This window comes from Gopherus flavomarginatus, chromosome 2, assembly GCF_025201925.1.
Source record: "Gopherus flavomarginatus isolate rGopFla2 chromosome 2, rGopFla2.mat.asm, whole genome shotgun sequence".
NCBI classification, from domain to species: domain Eukaryota; kingdom Metazoa; phylum Chordata; order Testudines; family Testudinidae; genus Gopherus; species Gopherus flavomarginatus.
The window spans coordinates 1,908,944-1,922,404 of record NC_066618.1 but is presented as its reverse complement, the minus strand read 5'-3'; the positions used below and the strand labels follow the sequence as shown (position 1 = coordinate 1,922,404).

The 13,461-nt window shown below is 68.7% G+C and overlaps 1 protein-coding gene across 1 annotated transcript in view; it reads left to right on the top strand.

Moving 5' to 3' along the window:
• LOC127045947 (SCO-spondin-like) overlaps window positions 1–13,461 on the top strand; it is a 162,019-nt gene that overhangs the window by 137,309 nt on the left and 11,249 nt on the right. The window contains exons 100-110 of the mRNA XM_050942846.1: window positions 484–765; window positions 2,370–2,531; window positions 3,408–3,524; window positions 5,056–5,194; window positions 5,867–6,069; window positions 6,970–7,140; window positions 8,819–8,946; window positions 9,576–9,727; window positions 10,417–10,463; window positions 10,881–11,045; window positions 12,666–12,874. Coding sequence (XP_050798803.1) covers window positions 484–765; window positions 2,370–2,531; window positions 3,408–3,524; window positions 5,056–5,194; window positions 5,867–6,069; window positions 6,970–7,140; window positions 8,819–8,946; window positions 9,576–9,727; window positions 10,417–10,463; window positions 10,881–11,045; window positions 12,666–12,874 — 1,775 coding nt within the window. The remainder of the gene's footprint in view (window positions 1–483; window positions 766–2,369; window positions 2,532–3,407; window positions 3,525–5,055; window positions 5,195–5,866; window positions 6,070–6,969; window positions 7,141–8,818; window positions 8,947–9,575; window positions 9,728–10,416; window positions 10,464–10,880; window positions 11,046–12,665; window positions 12,875–13,461) is intronic.

Sequence of the window (13,461 nt, the reverse complement as noted above, 5' to 3'; positions counted from 1 at the left end):
TGCACCTCCCAGCCAGCCTGCTCCAGCACCATGATACCCACCCCTGCATCTCCCAGCCAGCCTGCTCCAGCACCCCGATACCCACCCCCTGCTCCCTCAGCCAGCCTGCTCCAGCACCCCGATACCCACCCCTGCACCTCCCAGCCAGCCTGCTCCAGCACCCCGATACCCACCCCATCCCCCCTCAGCCAGCCTGCTCCAGCACCCTGATACCCACCCCCGGCCCCCTGAGCCAGCCTGCTCCAGCACCCTGATACCCACCCGTGCACCTCCCAGCCAGCCTGCTCCAGCACCCCGATACCCACCCCCTGCCTCCTCAGCCAGCCTGCCCTGGGTGTCGCTGCCCCGGCCCAGGCAGTGGGAGCTGGGCAAACGGAAGGAAGCTCCGCACCGTGGCCCTCTCTGCAGACGCTGCCCCTGTTGCCTGGCCTGTGGCGTTGTCAGTGGGGCTCACGGCTCTGCCTGTGGCTTTCGCCCTGCCAGGCCTGCTGCCCCTGAGCGAGTGGTCGGCCTGGACGCCCTGCACTTCCTGCCTGCCCCTCTCGGCTCTCAGCCCCGGCACCCTCTCTGTGCTCCTGGCGCAGCATGGCGGCTGGCAGGACAGTGGGCACCCCCAGCCGGACGTCGCCCCCCTGGCCTCGGTGCAGCATCGCTACCGGTTGTGCCTGGACCCCCAGACTGGCCTGCCCTGGGCCGGCGAGGCAGCGCTGTGCTCCGCTGAGCTGCAGCAGGAGCAGCTCTGCCCCATCCTCCACCTCTGTGAAGGTACCTGGGGGCAGGGGGCTGGGGGCTGCGGACGGGGCACGGCTGGCCAGGGTCACTGCTCGGATGGGAGATGCCCAGAGCAACCCAGCTGCTGCGGGGAATGGAGGGGGCCAGCCCCTCCGTCAGCACTGGCCCTGGGGCCCCGGGATGGCGGCAGGGGGTGCTCTCCCCTCGGCAGTGCTGGCCCCAGTGTCATGGGGTGCCCTAGGGGGCGCTGGGCTGCAGGGAGCACGGCGGGGCCGCGGCAGCGGGGTGCTGGGCTGTAAGGTCAGGGGGCTCAGGAGGGGGCACTGGGCTGTAGGGATGGGGGGCTCAGCAGGGGGCGCTGGACTGTGAGAAGCAGGGGGGCTCAGCAGGGGACGCTGGGCTGTAGGGATGGGGGGCTCAGCAGGGGGCGCTGGGCTGTGAGAATCAGGGGGGCTCAGCAGGGGGCGCTGGACTGTGAGAAGCAAGGGGGCTCAGCAGGGGGCCCTGGGCTGTAGGGATGGGGGGCTCAGCAGGGGGCGCTGGGCTGTGAGAAGCAGGGGGGCTCAGGTGGGGGCACTGGGCTATGGGAAGCAGGGGGGCTCAGCAGGGGGTGCTGGGCTGTGGGAAGCAGGGGGGTTCAGGGGGGCACTGGGCTGTAGGGATGGGGGGCTCAGCAGTGGGTGCTGGGCTGTGGGAAGCAGGGGGGCTCAGGAGGGGGCACTGGGCTGTAGGGACAGGGGGGCTCAGGGGGGGCACTGGGCTGTAGGGACGGGGGGGCTCAGCAGGGGGCGCTGGGCTGTAGGGATGGGGGGCTCAGCAGTGGGTGCTGGGCTGTGGGAAGCAGGGGGGCTCAGGAGGGGGCACTGGGCTGTAGGGACGAGGGGGCTCAGGGGGGGCACTGGGCTGTAGGGATGGGGGGCTCAGCAGGGGGCGCTGGGCTGTAGGGATGGGGGGCTCAGCAGGGGGCACTGGGCTGTAGGGATGGGGGAGGCTCAGCAGGGGGCGCTGGGCTGTAGGGATGGGTGGCTCAGCAGGGGGTGCTGGGCTGTGGGAAGCAGGGGGGTTCAGGGGAGGCACTGGGCTGTAGGGACGAGGGGGCTCAGGGGGGGCACTGGGCTGTAGGGATGGGGGGCTCAGCAGGGGGCGCTGGGCTGTAGGGATGGGGGGCTCAGCAGGGGGCACTGGGCTGTAGGGATGGGGGAGGCTCAGCAGGGGGTGCTGGGCTGTGGGAAGCAGGGGGTTCAGGGGGGGCACTGGGCTGTAGGGATGGGGGGCTCAGCAGGGGGCGCTCTCCCCTCTGTCAGTGCTGGCCCCATATGCCTGTCTCAGGGTGGGGGTGTTTAGCCGGGGTTCTGGGAGGGGAGTCCTCCCCCCAACCTGGCTCCCTAGATCCCCTGCCCCCCAACTGGGTCCCCTCCTGCACTGCTGAGCCTGCTGCTGCCAAAGAACCGCCCTGTCCTGCCCCAGCAGTGGCTGCATTTCAGTGGTGGGTGGATGCCCCCAGGGCAGCCTGGGGCCCGAGGGGCGGAGGCGGGCATCTCTGCTGCCCCGGGGGCAGGGTGGGCGTGGGGGGCCAGGGAGGGCTCGTGGGGGTGGGGTGCTGGGTGCCCAGCGCTGCAGCTCTGGCTCTGTCTCAGATCTCTGCCTGTGGAGCGAGTGGAGCCCCTGGGGCCCGTGCCGGGAGCCCTGCAGTGGTGGCTTCCGGCTGCGCCGGCGCCACGTCCAGCACCCGGCCGACGGCAGGCGGTGCTGGGGAGCCCGGGTCCAGTCGGAGAGCTGCAACACGGCCGCCTGCCCAGGTAACCCGGCCGGGGCCCTGCCGCCCCTCTGCGCCTGGCACAGGGTCCTGCCGACCCACCCGCACCCGGCGCAGGGCCCTGCTGCTCACGCGTCCCCGGCACAGGGCCCTGCCAACCCCCACGCCCAGCACAGGGTCCTGCCGCCCTCCTGCACCCAGCACAGGGTCCTGCTGCCCACGCGTCCCCGGCACAGGGCCCTGCCGACCCACCCGCACCCGGCGCAGGGCCCTGCCGACCTCCCGCACCCGGCACAGGGCTCTGCCGACCTCCTGCACCCGGCACAGGGTCCTGCTGCCCTCCTGCATCCAGCGCAGGGCCCTGCGGCCCCCCCCCCCGCACCCGGCACAGGGTCCTGCCGCCCTCCTGCACCCAGCGCAGGGCCCTGCCGCCCCCCCCGCACCCGGCACAGGGTCCTGCCACCCCCCCGCACCCAGCACTGGGTCCTGCCACCCACACGTCTCCGTCGCAGGGCCCTGCTGCTCACCCGTGCCCATCCCCAGCTCAGGGCCCAGCCACCCACCCAAGCCCGTCCCCAGCACAGGCCCTGCCACGCGTTGCGAGGACTCCCAGCCCCCCGTCCATGGTCGCCCCATGGCAGGCAGGACCCTTGGACTGGGCTGTCGGGAGCTGGGGGGATGGGAGCCCCCCCACTCGAGAGCTGCGTCCCGTCTAGCTTTCCTGCTGCCCCAGGGGGCCCAGCCGCATCCTGGGGGAGGGGGATGCCCAGCTGGGTGTGGCTGGGAACCTGCCCGCCGGGCGTCTGACGGAGTCTGGCTCTGCCCCTCCCGGCCTTGCCCCCATCACCTGCAGGGGGCGCTGAGTGGGGGGGCTCCAGGGCAGCATGGGGGCTCCCTGACTCCCTGTCTGTGCCCCCAGGGGAGGGCTGCGAGGATCGGGGCAAGGAGCACGCCCCGGCCTGCGCCAACCGCTGCCCCCGCACCTGCGCCGACCTGTGGGAACACGTGGAGTGTCTGCAGGGGGAGTGCAAGCCAGGTACCCGCCCCCTCACCCCGGCTGTGCCCGCCCCACGGCGCTCACCCAGCCTCTCGTCCTCCTGCCCCACATCCACCCAGCCCCACGGCGCTCACCCAGCCCCTCGTCCTCCTGCCCTACATCCACCCAGCCCCATGGCGCTCACCCAGCCTCCTTGTTCCCCTGCCCCACATCCACCCAGCCCCCTTATCCCCCTGCCCCACATCCACCCAGCCCCACGGCGCTCACCCAGCCCCCTTGTCCCCCTGCCTCACATCCACCCAGCCCCACGGCGCTCACCTAGCCCCTCATCCTCCTGCCCCACATCCATCCAGCCCCACGGCGCTCACCCAGCCCCCTTGTCCCCCGCCTCGCATCCACCCAGCTCCACGGCGCTCACCCAGCCCCCATGTCCCCCTGCCCCACATCCACCCAGCCCCACGGTGCTCACCCAGCCCCTCATCCTCCTGCCCCACATCCACCTAGCCCCATGGCGCTCACCCAGCCCCCTTGTCCCCCGCCTCGCATCCACTCAGCCCCACGGCGCTCACCCAGCCCCCATGTCCCCCTGCCCCACATCCACCCAGCCCCACGGCGCTCACCCAGCCCCCTTGTCCCCCTGCCTCACATCCACCCAGCCCCATGGCGCTCACCCAGCCCTCTTGTCCCCCTGCCTCACATCCACCCAGCCCCATGGCGCTCACCCAGCCCCTCGTCCTCCTGCCCCACATCCACCCAGCCCCATGGCGCTCATCCAGCCCCCTTGTCCTCCTGCCTCACATCCACCTAGCCCCCTTGTCCCCCTGCCTCACATCCACCCAGCCTCACAGTGCTCATCCAGCCCCTCGTCCTCCTGCCCCACATCCACCCAGCCCCACGGTGCTCATCCAGCCCCCTTGTCCGCCTGCCTCACATCCACCCAGCCCCTCGTCCTCCTGCCTCACATCCACCCAGCCCCATGGCGCTCACCCAGCCCCCTTGTCTCCCTGCCCCACATCCACCCAGCCCCACGGTGCTCACCCAGCCCCTCGTCCTCCTGCCCCACATCCACCCAGCCCCACAGCACTCACTCAGCCCCGTCCCCACCTCCAACCAGCCCCACGGCGCTCGCCCAGCCCCGTCCCCACATACACCCAGCCCCATGGCTCTCACCCAGCCCCGTCCACCCTTCCAACCAGCCCCGTGACTCTTACCCAGCTCCCTCATCCCCCCACCCCACGTTACCCCGCCCCCTCATCCTTCTGCCCCACATTACCCAACCCCATGCACTCACCCAGCCCCTCGTTCTCCTGCCCTACGTCACCCAGCCCCACAGTGCTCACCCAGCCCCCTTATTCCCTTATCCCATCTGTACCCAGCCCCACGGTGATCAGCCAGTACCCCTCGTTCCCCCATCAGTACCAAGCCCCATGGCTCCCGTTCAGACCCCCCGGCCCATCCTGCCATCCCACTGAACTCCATCTCCGGTTCAGCCCCCACCTCTCCCCTCCTCCACTCTGTCCCAAACTCGGGGTGCCTGGTCCCAAGCCCTCACCTCCCGCTCCTCCGCCAGGCTGCCGGTGCCCCGAGGGGCAGCTGCTGCAGGACGGCGTGTGCGTGCCAGTCCTGGCCTGCCGCTGCGGGCTGCCCACTGCCAACGGCACACAGGAGCTCTGGCCGGGGGAGGCAGCCGAGCTGGACTGTCACAACTGGTAAGGAGTGGGCGGGAGGGGGGAAGGTAAGCGCTGAGTGTGGCCGAACGGGGGCCGAGCTCCGGAGGGGCTGGCCGGGCGCCTGGCTCTGGGAGGAGACCCTGACCGAGGGAAGGGGTAATGTCCCGGAGCTCAGCGTCTGCTGCTCCCGGAGACGCGGCAAAGGGGTCTGCACAGTCAGGCTGGGCCCGGCGACCCGGGGGTGTCCATGTGGGAAGTGCAGCGCTGGGGCCTGAGGACACGCTGCCACGTGAGCAGTGCCCGTTACACTGGAGTAGAGTGGCCCAGCGCAGGCTTTGGGAGCGGGGGTGGCCTGGCCAGCGGAGAGGCGCCCTCATGCTGGCAGGGGGTTACCCGTGGAGATCCTCAGGCAGTGCCCGTAGTCGATGGGGTTGGCAGTGACCGTGGCACGGGAGGGCGCAGAGCCGGGAGCGGTGGCTCTGCAGAGGAAGCTCGAGGGCTGGCACACAGGAGCAACGAGAGGAATGTCTGCCCTGTGCTGGGAGCCTGGCAGCCAGCAGTGCCAGGAGAGAGCTGGGCAGGTGCCCATCACCAGCGGGATGCGGGCTGTGGCTGCCGGGCACTGGCTGAGGGTCTGAGCCCGGCCACTGGGCAGAGGCAGATTGTGGTTGCGGGTGTTTGTGACCCCCTGAGCCATGTCTCTCCCTGCAGCACATGCGGGAATGGCACCTTCACCTGCCCCGATCCAGAGTGCCCCTCCTACGGGCCCTGGTCCGAGTGGAGCCCCTGCTCAGTCACCTGTGGGGGGGGCAGCACGCTCCGGCACCGCCCCTGCCAGGAGAGCCCTGCCGGGGCCCCATGTACCGCCGACGCCATGGAGGAGATCGCGGAGTGCAACCTGCAGCCTTGCCCGGGTGAGTGCCTGCCCCACGGCCCTGCCCAGGTGAGTGCTTGCCCCGCAGAACTGCCTGGGTGGGTGTCCACCCCGCGGAACTGCCCGGGTGGGTGCCTGCCCCATGGCCCTGCCTCGGTGGGTGCCAGCTCCATGGCCCTGCCTCGGTGGGTGCCAGCCCCACGGCCCTGCCTGGATGGGTGCCTGCCCCGCTGAACTGCCCGGGTGAGTGCCCGCCCCGCGGAACTGCCCGGGTGGGTGCCTGCCCCGCGGCCCTGCTCGAGTGAGACCGAGCCCCACAGCCCTGCCTGGGTGAGACCGAGCCCCACGGCCCTGCCCGGGTGAGAGCCAGCCCCGTGGCCCTGCCTCAGTGGGTGCCAGCCCCATGGCCCTGCCCGGGTGAGTGCTAAACCTACCGCCCTGCCTCAGTGGGTGCCAGTCCCACGGCCCTGCCCGGGTGAGAGCCAGCCCCACTGCCCTATGTGGGTGAGAGGCAGCCCCATAGCCCTGCCTCGGTGGGTGCCAGCCCCACGGCCCTGCCTGGGTGGGTGCCAGCCCCACTGCACTGCCTCAGTGAGTGCCAGCCCCATGGCCCTGCCCGGGTGAGAACCAGCCCCATGGCTCTGCCCTGGTGAGTGCCAGTCCCAAGGCCCTGCCCGGGTGAGTGCTAAACCTACAATCCTGCCCGGGTGAGTGCCAGACCCACGGCCCTGCCTGGGTGAGTGCCAGACCCACAGCCATCTGGGGCCCTTCAGCAGCTGCTGCCCTTGTTGCCTGTTGTATCCCCAAGGAGTGAGCACCTCCCCGGTGCCCCGGGATCCCACCCTGCGCCCCCAAGGCCCTGCCTTCCCTGAGCCTGCTCCCTGCCGAGCACGGTGGGTGTGAGCCCTGCCCCCCGCCTGACCCTGCCCTGCCCTTGCAGCCGGCTGCCAGCTGAGCCCATGGTCGGCGTGGAGCCCCTGCAGCGCCAGCTGTGGGGGGGGCGTGTCGGAGCGGAGCCGGAGCCTGCTGTCCCCAGGGGAGGACCAGGGGGAGCACTGCCCTGCCCCCCTCCTGCTGCACCGCGCCTGCCATACCCACAACTGCACGCCAGGTACGGGCTGGGCAGGGGGTCCGGGGCCTCCAGCGCGGAGCACAGGGCTGGGGGAGAGAGTGACAACCCCTGGGACGCAGCAGGGAGCCGGGGGCTGACCTGGGACTGTGTCTAGTTTTACTGAGGCTGTCTGCATCGGGGGGGGGGGAGCAGGGGGTGACTTCAGGTGAGGGACAGGACCTGAGCCAGGAAGGGGATGGGGGGAGTCAACACCTTTGCCCGGGAAGCCCGGAAAGGGAGGGAGCCTGCTGGAGAGGTTTTAGTTTCAGTTTGGGGCTGGCTGGGAAGAGGCAGGAACCCCAGGACTGGGGTCTAAGCTCCCTGCCCTCCAGAGGGACCTGGCTGAGGGGTCCTGGTTGTACCTACAAGCCCTGTTGGGACTGTGTCCTGTCGTCTAATAACCCTTCTGTGTTACTGGCTGGCTGAGAGTCCCGGGAATCGCAGGACGTGGGGTGCAGGGCCCTGACTCCCCCACACTCCGTGACACCCCCTGGAGCCTGCAGCCAGCGCCCAGCATGTCAGCCTGCAGCGGCTGAGGGCATAGACCCCCTAGGGGGACCTGAAGGAGAGTCCCTGCCAGCATACGGTGCGGCTTGTCTGGGGCAGGGGAGCCCCCGTCTGTATGTGGGCGTGGCACGTCTGGCAGAGGGGAGCCCCCGTCCGTGCATGGGCGTGGTGTGCCTGGCAGAGGGAAGCCCCCATTGTATGAACGCCTGGCACATCTGGGCCAGGGGAGCCCCATCGGTGCATGGGGGCAGTGAGTCTGGGGCAGGGGAGTCCCTGCCTGTACGTGGGCGTGTCGTGTCTGGGCAGGGGAGCCCCCGTCCGTACGTGGGCACGGCGCATCTGGCAGAGGGGAGCCCCCGTCTGTATGTGGGCACGGCACCTCTGGGGCAGGGGAGCCCCATCCGAGTGTGGGCACAGCACATCTGGCAGAGGGGAGCCCCCGTCCGTACATGGGCGTGGTGTGCCTGGCAGAGGGAAGCCCCCATTGTATGAACGCCTGGCACATCTGGGCCAGGGGAGCCCCATCGGTGCATGGGGGCAGTGAGTCTGGGGCAGGGGAGCCCCCGCCTGTACGTGGGCGCATCGTGTCTGGGCAGGGGAGCCCCCAGCTGTGCGTGGGCACGTCGCATCTGGGGCAGGGGAGCCCCCATCCGTACGTGGGCACGGCGCATCTGGCAGAGGGGAGCCCCCGTCTGTATGTGGGCATGGCGCCTTTGGGGCAGGGGAGCCCCATCCGAGTGTGGGCACAGCACGTCTGGCAGAGGGGAGCCCCGTCCATGCGTGGGTGCAGCGCGTCTGGGGCAGGGGAGCCCCGTCCATGCGTGGGTGCAGCGCATCTGGCAGAGGGGAGCCCCCGTCTGTATGTGGGCACGGCGCCTCTGGGGCAGGGGAGCCCCATCTGTGTGTGGGCACAGCACGTCTGGCAGAGGGGAGCCCCGTCCATGCGTGGGTGCAGCGCATCTGGGGCAGGGGAGCCCCGTCCATGCGTTGGCGCGACGCGTCTGGCAGAAGGGAGCCCCATCCGTGCATGGGCGCAGCGCATCTGGGGCAGGGGAGCCCCCGTCTGTATGTGGGCACTGCACGTCTGGCAAAGGGGAGCCCCTGTCTATATTCCGGGCTGGGGGGCTCGCAGCTCCCCAGCATGACCTGCCCCTCCCCTTGCTCTGTGCAGAGTGCCCGGGCCCCCAGGTGTACAGCGACTGTGCCAATGCCTGTCCCCGCGCCTGCGCCGACCTGCGCCCCGGGACCGTGTGCCTGCGGGAGGAGTGCCAGCCCGGCTGTGCCTGCCTTCCCGGCCAGGTGGGTCTCTGCCCGCTTGGCAGGACACTGCTGCTTCCTGGGTCTGAGACATCAATCCTGCCTGCCCCACAGGGCCCCAGGGTGGGCTCTGGCCTCCCCCTGCCATGGACACCCCCTGCCTGGTACTGAGCTGGGGGAGGGGAGCCCAGAATCTGCTGGGGATGGACAAGGGCCGGCTCCTGGGTTCCTCTTCCCCAGGCTGTGGGGCAGGGTCCCTAGCCTGGTCTCTGGGAGGGCAGGGGATTCCCCGGCCTGGTCTTTGGAGGGGGCAGGAGGTTCCCCCGGGCTGGTCTCTGGTGGGTGGGGACAGGGGGTTCCCAGCCTGGGTCTCGGGTGGGGCAGGGGGTTTCCCAACCTGGTCTCTGCGGGGGACAGGGGGCTCCCCAGCCTGGTCTTGGGCCAGGGAGTTGCCGGACTGGTCTCGGGGGGACAGGGGGTTCCCCGGCCCAGTCTCCAGTGGGTGGGACAGGGGGTTCCCAGGCCCATTCTCGGGGTGGGGGGAACAGGGGGTTCCCAGGCCCAGTCTTGGGGTGGGGGGAATAGGGGGTTCCCAGCCTGGGTCTCAGGTGGGGCAGGGAGTTGCCAGCCCAGTCTCTGGGGGCCAAGTGGCAGCTGCTGTGTCGCTGCAGGTGCTGCAGGATGGGGCGTGCGTGCCCCCAGCTGAATGCCGCTGTTTGCTGCCCCCTGCGCCTGCCGTGCCATGGGCCTCCAACCTGTCGCAGGAGGAGCGGGCGAGAGAGTACCCGGCCGGCAGCACCATCCACCACCAGTGCAACAGCTGGTCAGTGCTGGGCCGGGGGGGCCCTGCAGTACTGCCCGCTGCAGCTGGGGGTCAGGCTGCCCCACAGGGACAGTGCCCGGGGAGCACTGCCTCCTGCAGACAATGCCGGGGGGTGGCAGCGAGGGTGGGGGTCTGCCCCACACAGACAGTGCTGGGCCCAGTCCCGAGTGACCCAGGGCTCACGGGTGACTCTGCTCCAGGGGTGTGGGGCAGGCACTGCACTGTGCCCTGGGGCGGCAGCATGGAGCCAGGGGGCTGGCTGAGGGCACAGAATGGTCACTGTGGGACAGGGCTGGGGGGCTGTGAGCCATGGCGGCTTGGCCCTGGCAGGGCCAGAACTCCCCCTCTCCAGACGGGGCTGGCCGCTGGGACTGACCTCAGGGCACAGGCTCCAGGCGCATAGCGCTCAGGCCCCATGGCATGAAACCCCCAAGCTCTGGGAGGGGAGCAGGGTCTGGTGGGATAGAGCAGGGGGCTGGGAGCCAGGACTCCTGGGTTCCATCCCGGCTCTGCCACTGACCTGCTGGGTGAGGGCTGGCAGGCCCCTTCCTCTCCATGCCAGCTGTGTGGGGGGATGACAGCAGGGGCTGAGCTGAGTGCTGGGGTGCAGGGCTTGGAGCCTGGGGTGGGTATGTCTGGCGTGGCAGCCAGGAGCCGGCTCCCATCTCACGTCCTCGCTCTGTTTGCAGTGTCTGTCGCAGAGGCACCTTCAGCTGCTCCCAGCGGGACTGCAACGGTAAGAGACCCCCGGCTGGGCCCCACCCCCCCCCACGCCCGGCCTGCAGGCAGATCAGCACCAAGCAGCCCGCTGCCCCCGGGCCCTGCCCCCGGCGAGACGGCCCAGCTGAGCCTGGCGGGGGGTGGTCGCTGGGAGGCAGCACTGGCAGTGCAGGGAGCTTGCTCCAGGGGGCAGGTGCTGTGGGGCGAAGGTCTCTGCTCCTGCAGCACCCATGGAGCCCACAGGGTGAGAGCCGGGGGTGGCAGCCCAGCCCCTCCGAGCATGGGGAAAGTGGTAACAGATGAGCACTCACATCTCAGCCTCCAAGTGCCCTGGGGTTGGTGCTGACCCCCCCACAGAATGTCGGGGGTCAGCTCTGACCCCTCTCTCACTGTTGTGGGTTTGACCCTGACTGCCCCCCCATTCTCCCCACAGTGGACTGCCTCTGGTCCGCGTGGTCAGCCTGGTCCGCGTGCTCGGTGACGTGTGGGCCGGGCGTGCGGATCTCTCAGAGGCACCAGCTGCAGCAGCGCCTGTACGCCGGGGCCGAGTGCCTGGGTTCCCCGACACGCCGGACGCCCTGCTCCCTGCCCGACTGCGGTGAGCTCCCCCGGCGACTGCTGGTGTAGGGGTGGGTGACTGGTTGAGCGGGGTCCCCATGTGCTGCTGGGCACTATGCTATGGGGGGTGCAGGGGAGCCACCCTCCTGGGGCCCCCAGTGGCTGCAACAAGACGGTGCCCACTAGCTGCTGACCAGGTTTTCCCCCCTTGCTAGTGTGACGATGTGGTTCTGGCAGGACCCACCTGAGAGTGCCAATTCAGGACAAATCACTTAAACAGGGCAGTTACAGCCCAAAGCCGGGGATTTTCCACCTCTAAGGCACCAAACCAACCAGACAAAGAGGACTTTGGTCTCACCCCACTGGCTAACCACAAGTCACACAAACAATTCCCCTAGACACTCCAGTCTCCGAATATTATCACCAGTGCCACTCGTCCTGGGATGAATGGTTATGAAAACCAACACCCCAGTAAAAGAAAATGGTTCTCTTGATCCCAAAGGACCAAGCCCCAGACCCAGGTCAATATACACATCAGATCTTACCCACAAATCACGCTGTGGCCAATCTTTTAGAATCTAAAATCTAAAGGTTTATTCATAAAGGAGAAAAGGTAGAGATGAGGGCTAGAATTAGTTAAATGGAATCAATTACATGCAGTGATGGCAAAGTTCTTAGTTCAGGCTTGTAGCAGTGATGGACAGGGCCAGCGCTACCATTTAGGCAGCCTAGGCAATCACCTAGGGCACCAGAATAATTGGTGGGTGTCATTTTGCCGGAGGGGGCTGCAGGCAGCTCCGGTGGAGCTGCCGCAGTGTTGCCTGCGGAGGGTCGGCTCCTCGCGCGGCTTCAGTGGACCTCCCGCAGGCATGAGTGTGGCAGCTCCACTGGAGCCGTGGGACCAGCGCGCGGGGCGGCAAAATTGCCGTCCGCCTAGGGTGCTCAAAGCCCTAGCCCCAGTCCTGGTGATGGAGTAAACTGCAGGTTCAAATCAAGTCTCTGGAACATCCCCCGCTGGGATGGGTCATTCAGTCCTTTGTTCAGAGCTTCAGTTTGTAGCAAAGTCCCTCCAGAGGTAAGAAGCAGGATTGAAGACAAAATGGAGATGAGGCATCCGCCTTTTATAGGCTTTTCCAGGTGTAAGAACACTTCTTTGTTCTTACTGTGGAAAATTACAGCAAAATGGAGTCTGCAGTCACATGGGCCAGTCCCTGCACACCCTGCTGAGTCACAAGGCGTATCTGCCTCCTCTCAATGGGTCAACTGTGTAGCTGATGGTCCTTAATGAGCCATCAAGCAGGCTAGGCAGAGCTGACACCAACTTGTCTGGGATCTTTCCCAGTAACACAGCACAAGTTTGAAATACAGACGGGATAGAGTCAATAGTCATAACTTCAACTACAAAATGACACATGCACCCAGACAGCACAATCATAACCAGCAACCCAGAACCTGGTCTTAGACACCTTGTATGACCCCCTTTACATAGGATCTGGTGCCACTACAGCACCTTGGTCGCAACCATGTTCTATATGGTCCCAGATTATATCAATAACGTCACAGCTAGCGTCAGGGCAGCATGCCCGGTGAGGTGGGCCCAGCACTCTGCTCCGGGGAGGGCGGGTTTGGGGGCCCTTGGCCTGACATGTGTCTGCTGCAGCCTGTCCCACAGGGGAGCGTTGGCAGGGCCCCAGCCCCGTGGCGCCCTGCGAGCGAACCTGCCAGCAGATCTACGAGGAGCCGCGGCCCAACTGCAGTGTGGGGGCTGCGCCGGGCTGCGTGTGCGAGGCCGGGCGGTACCGAAACAGCAGCGGGGACTGTGTCACCGCCGCCCACTGCGAGTGTGAGCACAGGGGCCAGCTGCGCCTGGTGAGTGTGCAGGGGCTGCGGCTCCACCCCCAATCCATGGCACGGGCCAGACCCGGGAGACCTGCCCAGCCAGGGGGCCTGCCATGCTGCCAGGCCCAGGCCCAGGGATGCTGAGCTGGGGGTGTCCCTGCACTGCCAGGCCCTTCCCTGCAGGAGAGGCTGCCGGGGGAGCAGCCTCGGGCTTTCACATGCAGAGCTCTGGGCAGCAGCCTCCCCTGGGCAGCGCACCCAGCTCTGGAACGGAGCCCAGGGTCTGCCCTGCATGGTGCCACGGGGGGGGGGGGGCAGCCGGAGCCCAGGGTCTGCCCCATGCAGTGCCACTGGGGGGCGCGGGGGTAGCCGGAGCCCAGGGTCTGCCCCGTGCAGTCCCACTGGGGGGTGGGGGGCAGCCGGAGCCCAGGGTCTGCCCCGTGCAGTCCCACTGGGGGGCGGGGGGGTAGCCGGAGCCCAGGGTCTGCCCCGTGCAGTCCCACTGGGGGGCGGGGGGATAGCTGGAGCCCAGGGTCTGCCCCGTGCAGTCCCACTGGGGGGTGGGGGGACAGCCGGAGCCTGATGTCTGCCCCGTGCAGTCCCACTGGGGTGGGGGC